Source organism: Argopecten irradians, chromosome 14, assembly GCF_041381155.1.
Source record: "Argopecten irradians isolate NY chromosome 14, Ai_NY, whole genome shotgun sequence".
NCBI classification, from domain to species: Eukaryota; Metazoa; Mollusca; class Bivalvia; order Pectinida; family Pectinidae; genus Argopecten; species Argopecten irradians.
In genome coordinates this window covers 15,951,416-15,962,969 of record NC_091147.1, presented here as the reverse complement: position 1 = coordinate 15,962,969, position 11,554 = coordinate 15,951,416, and the positions used below count along the sequence as shown (strand labels likewise).

The window sequence follows — 11,554 nt, the reverse complement described above, 5'->3', positions numbered from 1 at the left end:
AGCGACAAATTGTTATCTGGATTGGGTACATGTGTGTCTCACAACCGATAACTAATGTGTATTGGAAGCTTCCAAATAACATATAAAATAAACAAAAGAGCGGCACAAATGAAAAATATATCAAAAAATAGTAACAATAAATAAAATTTTCACACAATATTGCAACATGAGAGATCAGAAAAATAACGTGGAATACAGAATAAAAATACTAGTCTTGCAATAAAAAAAAACACATTTCAATTATTTTTTCGGTGTATTTATTTTCTCTGTATTTGATTAAATGAAATCGAATACAACTAGTTTATGCAAAATGATTTTTGTGTTACATTGACTACCATAGTAAAGCTAACAAGTCTGCGAATGTGACATATTGATAACAGTGATATCATCTGGGTGTATATGTAGTACATGTGATAATAGGAATACAATAGGTACACATATTAGACGTAAGGATCAACAAAGTCCTCGAATGATGTAAGTAACACACTATATATATATTATAAAGCTGATCTTATGTCTTAAAACGAAAGAACATTAGTTAAAACTACTATCTTCTAATGTCTTCTGTAGATACAGTGTATAGTCAGTTAAGGAGCATCAGTAGCTAGGATCATGTAATAATTTCATTCTATTGGTGACTTAACGTGGCGTCATTGTGCGTGCAATACTGATGATTCTTAGAAATAAATGTTAGATTTTGACGTTTTATCTAGTTTTTAAAAAAGTTTCAGTATGTTGATCCTTTACCAATGACGTAAATAACCTTTATCAACAAATTGAACATTGATAGGACTCCAATATTGCCGAGTTTATCAGTATTTGTCTGCTTTCTAGATAAGTACAGTACATCCACATACATAAGCTTACAGATTTTTTTTCTGTCTTTTGTCTTCATGTGTGTAACACTGTGTATATAGGCTTCATATGATAATCATCCGGTGTTATCTGGAATTACAACCCTTGCTATTACGTCTTTGATACATAAATTCAATTTCATTTTCGAACTCAAAATTTTCATAGACTATATATATTTGTCTTACATTGATCTTGAAGGGACAAAACTGTTGTATTTCCATTCATTTTATTTACAACATTTTATAGTTTGATTATGAATTTACCTCATATTCTTCATTCTTTCACATTTGAGTATTGGTCATTACATTAATCCAATAAATTGTTGAATTCAAGAATTATTGGCCGTTTTTAAATTTTCATCCATGGTATCTTTTTTATTTTTTTCGTGTTAAGGTTTTAGACATTTAATATTTCGATTTTTGTCTCTTACATCAATGATGCGACATAACAGTTGTATGGTAAAGCTAATGTGATCAGTCAACCTACATCTGTTGTTAAAAAACAAAATAGTAACTACCAAATACATTATCAGTGATTTGGTCATTCCCGGTTTCTTTAAAATCAAAGTAGTAACAACCAAATTCATTATCAGTGATTTGGTCATTCCCGGTTTCCTTAAAAGTATATATTTTAACTGAAACAATTTTTAATTTTCAAAATATGAAATCAAAACGAGCTTGAAAATTTTGAAAAGCCGCAGATTAGCTTACCGCTCGTACCGCACGTGGTGTAATTAGTGAACATATGTACAAATAAATTACATAATATTTATAACGCGGGTCGTCGTATGTTTCCTGTCGTCGTCCTAATTACCGCGAAGAAGTTGACTATCACTGCGCAACGAGTTAAAATAACGAAATGAACTTTCATTATCATAAAAAGATTTATATAATGAATTCTGCATATGTTTGATTTTATACCATCACTTTAGGTCATTGATATAGATGTTGTGGCGTAATAATTGTTTGTTGTAAACATTTATTGTTGTTCCGGATACGTAGTTGACTTTTATGCTGTTCCACATAAGGAAGCGACTACCGCCAATAGTTATCAAACAAGGGTATATATCTATATAATTAAACAAATATGATAAATGAACTCAAACAAAATCGAAAATTATCTACACGAACCCATATTTCATTAATGCGGAAGTCGAGATAACGCTTACATTTCAAGTTTCGGGATCACTTCTGATAGTTAAGTTAAGGCCAGTGTTTACCGTATTCTTCTTCATAAACGGCCTTCACCTTGTCTGGATACGCCCTTCACCTTGTCAGGATACGCCCTTCACCTTGTCAGGATATTAAAGTGTATCTTCAGTAACTCGAGTAAAAAAGACATGAACAGTTTTCGATTAAGTTCTCATCTGCTCGATGGATGTCCCGATACGAGTTTGAGTAATGTAATTAGGAATTTCAGTGTTCTTGCAAAATACCATACACATCGCTAGAACACAATTATATTCCAAAAACATTTTTCAACAACACTTTGCAGGCTAATTCCTATTCAGTAATTAAACGATCTAGGCGTTAAGGTAAATAGATATGTTGCAACTATATTATTAATTATTTCAAGAGATACAGATTGATAAAAAGGGAGAGTTTCGTGGTCGATATTGGTATGTTTCTCTATTCGATTTGATATCAGATGTCACCATATCAGTTCTCTTGATCTGCCTTTCTATTTCCTTGCTACGATCATGTATAAATAAAATTGTGAAACTCGAATGTTAAACAAATCTATTATATAATGAAAACATATAAACTGTATTGAAGGGTCTAGTGATTTTTAAAACATATGATGTAGTAGTTTTTCGATCCTACAATGTCTAAACGGGAGGTATTTGATAAATCGGTGATGGAAACCATAAATTTTCACATATCCTTGCCTTACGTTCTGTCCTCTAAAACATGTAATAAGATGGAGAAAACGGTTCAAATTTGAGAAATATTTTATCAGTTTAAGACATTTTCTTTTTATATAAACCTAGATCCGGTTAATTGACACAAAGGCTTAGAAAGAGGTTAAAAATTCATTGCACTTGTGGTTTTTTTCCAAAATCTACAATCAAGCCTGTCTATAAAGACCACCCAATAAATACGGGAAAATAATGGTACTGTATGATAGCCATTTATAGACATGTAATGTGTTGATATTTGCCATTTGAAACCCCATGAAAGTGGTCTTCATTAAGAGGTGGTCACTAGAAGACTTAAAACTTATCTATTCACTAGTCCGGTCTGCATCAGCCTCCGTTTATACTTGAATCAATAAAAATACGTTTCTTTTACAGATGTGTATTTTAAAAAGACATGAACGAGTAAAATAAAACAACCCTAGTTATAGCATAGCCATATAGACGTAAGATCAACTGTCAGCACCAAAACCCACCATTAATATGTCATCCAAACTAAGTACCTTCATGGAGAATGTTATAGAGGAAAGCGGAGGCTTTGGAAGGTTCCAGATGCTTCTTTTCCTCGTTACAATGCCATCCAAATTAGGGATGGGGTGGAGCATGTTGATGATGTCCATAGCGGGGGCCGTGCCACAATGGTGGTGTATGCATGGGCCCGGAAACAGCACATTGGGGAGATACCAAAATGACAGTAACTTACATCAATGCAAATTTGAAGGAACACGAAATATAACTGAGGAATGTGAACAAATCGAGTTTGATGACAGCCTCTACACTATTGTCAACGAGGTAATAAAAATATATACAAATATTACTGTTAAATATGTGTTGTCAGGATATAGATAAAAATTTTACGCTTAATAATTATGATATGTATTACTTACTATCTGAATATTAATGGAATATAACTGGCATTAAATGGAAATATGTTTTACTATTACAAGTAACTAAATTATTGGTTTTTCCTTGAAATATTTCCTTGAAATATATTGAAATATATGTTTAATGTTATAATTTCAAAGAAAGATTGTTATTAAGACTGGTATTGCTCAATAAGTCTTCCAAACAAATGTTTAAAATTATTATTAACATATCTATTGGACAAGCATTTTCTTCAAAAGAATTTATTAAGAGTGCATTTAAACAAACTTTGTTTGAAAGAACTGCGAGTGCAATAATCGCCTAAAAATAATCTTTTGTTACAGAAATGCTTGAGAAATACAAGTCTTCATAATCTTTGTTTTAAAGAAATGCTTGAGCAATATAATCATTTTGGATTGAAATGCTTAAGAAATACACGTCGTCATAATATATGTGTAAATAAATATCTGTGTACGAAGAACCAACATTCGTCTGAGGTAAATTCGCTCCATAAATAACAAGAGATCCCAGAGGGATCTTGCCGCGCAACAAAGATCAAAAAAGTGATATTTTATCTGCTTTTCAAACTTTGACTACATCCTGCATAGGAAATTTGTGAAAGACCCTTCATCTTTATCGAACTAGCATTTCCTCCGAAGAATAATCAATTATAATGTTATGAGATAATAACATCAACTCCATGAAAATGATTGTCAAATGTGAGATCAAATTTTGGATTGATAACTTAAATTCTTAGAAGAACTAAATTGGTCTTTACAAGCAAGCAAGAATTATTGAGCATAACTCTCCATCCTGAACTCGTGTATTATCACGAAAATCTATTAACCGAGGAGTTCCGGATGCATAACTCTCAATGTCATTTGGATTTATGAAGTCATAGACAAAAAAAAATGTTTTTGTCTTTGACGTCATAATCCCAACTGATATTGAGAATAATGTTCATGGTACTAATTAGTCATAAATGTCCGTGCTGCTTTTACTTGCTTCTATGGGGAAACACCTCAAAAGTCTAATTGTAACATATGAAATTCTCATGCAACCTATTTTCAGTGGGATCTGATATGTGACCGTGATGGAATACCGTCCACCATCACCACTATTCAAATGTCGGGTATACTGGTGAGCGGGTTGATAGCGGGACAGTTCGCCGACTACTACGGCCGCAAGCCAACTTATTTCTTATCCATGCTGATCCTTCTGCTGGCAAATATTGGCTGTGTGTTCTCAGTGAACTGGGAAATGTTCGCAGCTTTCCGGTTTCTGATTGGATTTGGACTCGGCTGCTACATTACAGTGTACTATACATATATGATAGAGTTTACACCGACCAAGTACAGGGCCATTATTGTTACAATCCCTATCTGGCCTATGGGATTGTGTGTTTTTGCCGTGGTTGGTTGGTGGCTACATGATTGGAAGTACCTACATATAGCTAATGCTGTGGCTATAGCACCGTTTCTGCTGTTTTTCGGGTAAGTCATGATGTCTATATACTGTGTAGTTGTTAATATTCGCGAGAGTTTTAATTTCGCTAAATTCGCGAATTCACAAAATGTGTAAAACTCATGGTGCTACTCATAATATATTCTGTTGTATGAACTACGCTTTCACAGATAGTTCACGAAAAAAATTGCGAATAAGTTCCGAACATGAAAAAGCGAAATTTTACACCTGTGAAAATTAACAATAATACAGCACTTAAAGAGACAATTCACTCAGGCAAATTCTTTTACATAACCAATAAGCAAACTATAGCATAAATGTATTGTTCTACATTTCTTATGAAACATATAACGTAAAACATTGACAAATTCCACAACATTGTTAAGTATTTTAATTAATATCGTTGAAATATCAAATCGTTGATCAATACGATTAAGCAGGTACAATATTAACTATGTACCCATACCCGAGCCAAAGTCACGCACGTTAAACAAATGAACTACATAACCACTGAGAAGGTGATAAAATGATTTTTAGGCAAGACAATTCACCTAATAAGGTAAACACACTACTGTCAGAGCGATTTGAGCAGTTCTAGCCAAAAGTTGCATTACTTTACGAGCAAGGGACAGGGTTCGGCATACAAGAAGTTCGACCACAGTGTGTAATGGCGGACTGCGAGCAAGTTTGAATATTTCACACACGTGTCACCACCATAGGCGTTTCAGGCATATCACAGTAAAACTGACAGATGTAATTTCCATTAGAAGTTGTTTTATCTGATATATATACAAATTTTAATGTTCTCTTAGACTGAATTGTCCCTTTAACTGATAAATAGAATCTCATTTTAAAATAAGCATTTTATTATTGCATATTCATTACATAATTCCATCCTATGGAATTTCGTTTCATGAATGAAGAATTTGAATTTATGATATCAATCTCAAAATCTTCCAACGCGTAAATTTAGAATCGGCAGCTATTTCATTGGTGCCATATATGTGTCTTTTAGAACACAGCCTCTAGTAAATCATCATAAATTAACTGTGTGATATTAATAAATTCATTGCTTTGCTATTGGTATGATTTCAATACATACATTGCTTAGCTATTAGCATATTTTTGATAAATACTATATTTTGATATACTGTAAACTTTGAAGCACTCAATTTTCCGTATTTCGTGTTTTGAACCACCGAATTACGCTAATATATATCCACGCTAATAAATCATAATTTACTGCTTTTCGCATTTGCGCTAAATTTTGAGTGTGCTAAAATAAGTACGTTTACGTCATTCTAGGTATTCATTGATTCATTATTTAAATGCAGTACAACATAAGTGTGTTTTTTCTTTTGTTTCAATGTGAAAAACTAGCCTGGTTCCTGAGAGCTTCCGATGGTTGGTGTCACACGATAGACTTCCAGAGGCAGAATCCGTCATAAATAGAATAGCTCGAATCAATGGCAGGCCAGCACCTGACCTAGGGAGTCTGGTAGATATCACAAGGGCAGAGGTCAAAGCGAACAAAAGACAAATTTACAGCATCAGAGACCTTTTCAGTTCATGGTTTCTGTTTAGAACCACAGTATTGCTGGCTATAGGATGGTAAGCTGTCAATTATATGTGTGTGAACGTTCTTGCAATTAGGAGTAAAAACGTTATTTGAAACCTCTTAACCGTTACTAACTTGGTGAATTTCTTTGTACCACTGGATGCAACTTCGCTAGCCAAGGGTATGTAGTCGATACTCTCCCTACGATATGAACTTATCATAGCACAGCTTTCATGAATGGTTCTTAACTACGAGATGTTTCTTAGATATTTAATCGAAAACAAATATAGTTTATAGAGGAAATTTCTATCGCTTTTGGCTTAAAATTTCGGCTATGGAGTTTTGACAACAATGAAATATAGATGGAAAAAAACCGTTTATAAACAAATATTATGGATAATGTTATTTTCACAGGTTTTGCAGTTCTTACGTATATTACGCCATATCGTTTGGTGTTGAGAATCTTTCGGGCGACATCTACTTCAATTTCTTCATCATCCAAGTCATAGACATCCCTGCCATGTTGTTGACCTACTACCTGGTCAACATGATCGGCAGGAGACCTTTAGCAGTCTTCTTTTATGTGTTAGGAGGACTGGCGGGGATGGCTGTGGCTGCCATAGAAATATCAGGTAACTTTACAAATGTGGTTTCAAAGTCACTTTCTTTGTGAAAAAGTTACTAAGGGGAGGGTACTTCCAGTGCTGGCATAGAAATATCAGGTAACTTAACAATTGTGGTTTCAAAGTACTTTTCTATGTGGAGATGTTAATAAGGGGAGTGTATTTCTCGGAATGCCATAAAAATATCAGGTAATTTTGCAATAGAAGTAGCCTTCGATATTGAAGGAAAAAGCTGGTTAATGTGAAAAAAAGAAATGTTTATATATAGCTGTTTTCTTCTTCCTCATCTTGCAGAAGCAGTAGAACTTGTTATACTTTATACAAATAGCATATGGCTATAAAAAGTCATTTGGAGAATACGGGTACTGTATATGAAAGATGTATTTACTGTTGTTTATCACCGTTCTAGAAATGCATGGTTTCCTGTGTTTGCTTTGGAAAGTGTTGAGACGTACAGCACAAAAATCCCTTCAAAAGGAAAATATTTCATTCATGCTTAATGATGCCATGTTTTTGTGACTGCTGAAAGTTAATACAAACATTACCTTTCGGGGAAAAGGTTTTTACACAAAAGAGATTATGCTGTAATATGCAAAACGAGTCTTTTATTTTGTTTTCATTGGATGGTTAGCAGGGCATACTGCGGCTTTTAAAGCTGTATCAGGAGAATTTAGTTGCCGTCCTATATCTGTCAGGAATTGAAATTATGCCTTTAGTCAATGAAAAAAATTATTATAGAAAAAAATGAGTAAAAAAACAAACAAGATAACTTATTGTCGCGTGTAATTAAATTTAGCGTATTTTACAATGTACGTATAATTAGAAATCTAGAGATTTAGTTACAGAGAAATTATTTCAAGCATGAGTAGAGTAGAACCACATGGGTATAAATCGTGAAATAGGTTGCTAGACATAAAATCGCAAAATTGATTTGGTTTAAAAATTAAAAGCAGTTGATTTACTTATTACTTATTAATTTATTGTCTATATTGCTACAGATATTGCTGACAAGGAGACATTGAGGACAATATTTGCCCTGATAACCAAAGTGTGTGTTGTCATAGGATGGACCGGATTACAATTACTGACCTCCGAGTCCTATCCTACAGTCGTCAGGTAAGGTATGGCGGGACAAAGGTGACATAAAATATATGTCCTTCGTGATAACAAAAAGTATGTGTGGTGAATACGTAGATAAGGCAAAATATTACTTAATCAAAGTAGAAATGGAAAATTGTCTCTGTCCTGATTGTAAAATCATTTTTATTGACTTGTAAATACGTACATGTATGTTAAACTGTTTCAACAAACAGATTTGTCTGGATATCGTCACTCAAACGTATTCTGTTCACTGAATACATCTTATTATTCCATGATAACATATCTGAGCATCCCACTCCCCTTCCACCCCAACCCCATCTCCTCTGTTTTCGTGTAAAATACTCTCACTTCTGCTTCTCTTTTTCAAATATGATATTAGTTCAGTCCCCTTTTACTGGTACGTCTTCTGCATAGGATATTGATTAATATAACTTTTAAATTTCCAAATCAAAATTCCTTTCTTGTTTATACTAGACGCTACTTTTGTAACTTATTGTACAGGAAAAGAAATGAAATGAAATAAAGTTTATATTAACAAAGTTAAAAATGACATCTGACTCTGTATTAAAAATGTCATATGTTTAGTAACTACATCCAAATTCACAGCATAAGGTTAACAAATGCCTGTATGATTTCTCGATGTTATGGAAGGTCATTTATGAGCGCGAAAGAAAACTCGACAATATACCATACAGTCTCGTCATTATGCGGCCGAGAAGCCAGTGATTCTAAATATCTGAATTGTTGATAGAGTATGCAATCAAACTAAATATATGTCATATAAGTAACTTGTATGTTAAAGGATATTTATAAAAAAATTCGCCCACTCAATTTTGGAAAATATTTCTCGCGTTGAATTTACAAAAGAGAAAAAGATTGATAACACAAAAAAGTGTTTATATTTGATTTGATATTCCAGGAATATCGGCTATGGCTTACAGAGTGCAGTAGCGAGAACCGGAAGTATGCTGGCTCCAAAAATCGTTTATTTGGTTAGTAATATTTTTTATTTTCAAGTCAAGCATTAGTCCGCTAAACCTGCCTATATTATTAGGCTTTTTTAATTTTTTTTTTTTGCCTAATATATATTAGGCAGAATTTAAAAAAAAAAAAAACTAATAATATAGGCAGGTTTAGCGGACTAGTCAAGCATGTGAAGTGACATTCTGATATAATTTCAAGTTTGTTTTTTATAGTTAACTTTTGCATGTACTAGATATGAAGTTTGGAGTGGGAGTTTCATTCTCTTTTAAAGATGATTTAGCAACACCCAATAAATGCATTGATTGCAAAGCAGGGAAAAGTACTTCTAACTTTAATTCATCTTAAACCAAACCCATTGTTTTATCAGTTTGGAATGTTTTAACTTCTCAGCTCACTGTATCATTTTCAACTGTTTCGTGTTTTTTGTATTCATGTGAATATTGTTAGATCACGCGCTCTTGCATCCAGGCCATCGAAAGTGATTTGCATAGCTTGTTTCGCAATCGATGTAAAGTAAATAAAGTTTTATTTCTAACATTGTAAGAAAAACTGTTACAATCTTGCGAATTCTCAAAATGTTGACCGTTGAGAGATGTTTCTACGCATTTCATTCACAATTAATATAAGACCAACAGCATGTTACGATCAGTAGGCCAACGTCCTATACGTATTCCTGTGACATAGCGCCTTTCTGGTCAAACATTGTGAAAGACTTTATATTTGCGAAAAAAAAATGGAAAAATAATGTGACTAGCGACTTTTGTATGTCTTTATTAATTGCAAATAGAAATTCTTAAGTCTAAAGAATTATATGAACGGGACATTTTATGCCTGGTAATGAAGCAAAGTTATTTGACAATGCATCAAGAGATATGGTATTCACTTGATTTTGAACTCAGTTCGCATATCAATTGTTCTGTGCATTACAATGCAACTTCATAATGTTATCATTATACGTCAGTTTTATATCGCCAGTACCAAGTTAATTTAAGATTAAAGTAAAAAGATAAGATAAAAGGTAAAAGGTAAAAACAGAGTTGCCTTTTGTCTTTACCATCAACAATAAAGACTGTTTTTGCGTTGACTCACTTTTGAATCATCATGATGAAATGCTTAAGCTAAGGTAATGTTCATAGTTTGACTGTTGGCTGACGAGTCTCGTATGATGTAACTTCATAATCCGATAAGATTGGTGGAAAATATGGAGGAGCAAAGCAAATTTATAACACGTTTTTTTAATATTAATTCTTCCTTTCTTGACCATGAACGTAGATATAAATCCTTGCTTTACCATACAGTTTTTACTTTTAACGCAGAACAACGACGTTCCGGGGATCATGTATTTCCTGGCCGGAGGTTGCATGTTACTTACGTCTATAGCATGTTTGTTCCTTATGGAAACAAAAGGCAAGGTTCTACTTGACAATATCAAAGGAAGTACTACAATAATTAAAGACCCAGAGAAGGAAAGACTTATTCCGGATACAAATTCGAATATCGATTACACAGGAAATAAAACGAATATGAATGTTGATGGTGTTGGATTTCACGAAAACAGTTTAATGGACTCAAGTGACATGATAACTGCTGCAGAAAAACAAATAGAGGAACGTGTTTGATGATAAAAATGTTACTTCAAATATATAAGACCTTGATTTATCTATTACATTGTATTTTAGAGATTTAAATCAACTGTGATATTTTTGTTTTTATAAACGTTTTTCAGAACTGAAATGTGTACGAACAATGCTATGTTTGATCTCCGTTTATGACATGTAAATTAACTTATTTCTATTGTTTGCTGTCATGTACTCTAATTCTGAATTAGGCCTACATGTAATGGCATTGACCTATTATCCACACACATGTACCGAAGTATAAGTCGGGACTATTTCCCCTGAAAATCGGGAGTGCGACGTATACAGCAGTGCGACTTGTATGTCGTGATTCACATGTGAAATGTGTGTAATATTTATAATACAATACATATTAAACTGACACTTAGTTCTCAGTCATGGATTTTCACCTTGGAAAAAGGATGACAAGCGATTTGCCTTTGGATGTTAATATGACCAGTTGCAATGAGATGCGTGTAATAAGTTTTAAGACATTGTTTTAAAATTTAACATATCAAAATTGTATTGGTTAATGACGTCTGTTTTTATTATCATTATTCTAAAACATTTCTAA

The 11,554-nt window shown here is 33.2% G+C and overlaps 1 protein-coding gene across 1 annotated transcript; it reads left to right on the top strand.

The window, feature by feature from the left end:
* Positions 1–419: 419 nt before the first annotated feature.
* LOC138307428 (organic anion transporter 3-like) lies at positions 420–10,983 on the top strand. The gene is made up of 8 exons (XM_069248169.1): positions 420–474; positions 3,149–3,562; positions 4,706–5,127; positions 6,479–6,709; positions 7,071–7,288; positions 8,278–8,395; positions 9,300–9,372; positions 10,681–10,983. Exons 2-8 carry the CDS (start codon positions 3,254–3,256, stop codon positions 10,981–10,983), a joined length of 1,674 nt encoding a protein of 557 aa, XP_069104270.1. The 5' UTR covers positions 420–474; positions 3,149–3,253.
* Positions 10,984–11,554: the final 571 nt, after the last annotated feature.

Excerpts from the sequence above, each read along its gene's own strand:
- LOC138307428 (XM_069248169.1), top strand. The coding sequence starts at position 3,254 with ATGTCATCCAAACTAAGTACCTTCATGGAGAATGTTATAGAGGAAAGC. Across the intron at positions 6,710-7,070 it reads GTATTGCTGGCTATAGGATG|GTTTTGCAGTTCTTACGTAT; the intron begins GTAAGCTGTCAA and ends TTATTTTCACAG. Across the intron at positions 9,373-10,680 it reads CTCCAAAAATCGTTTATTTG|AACAACGACGTTCCGGGGAT; the intron begins GTTAGTAATATT and ends CTTTTAACGCAG.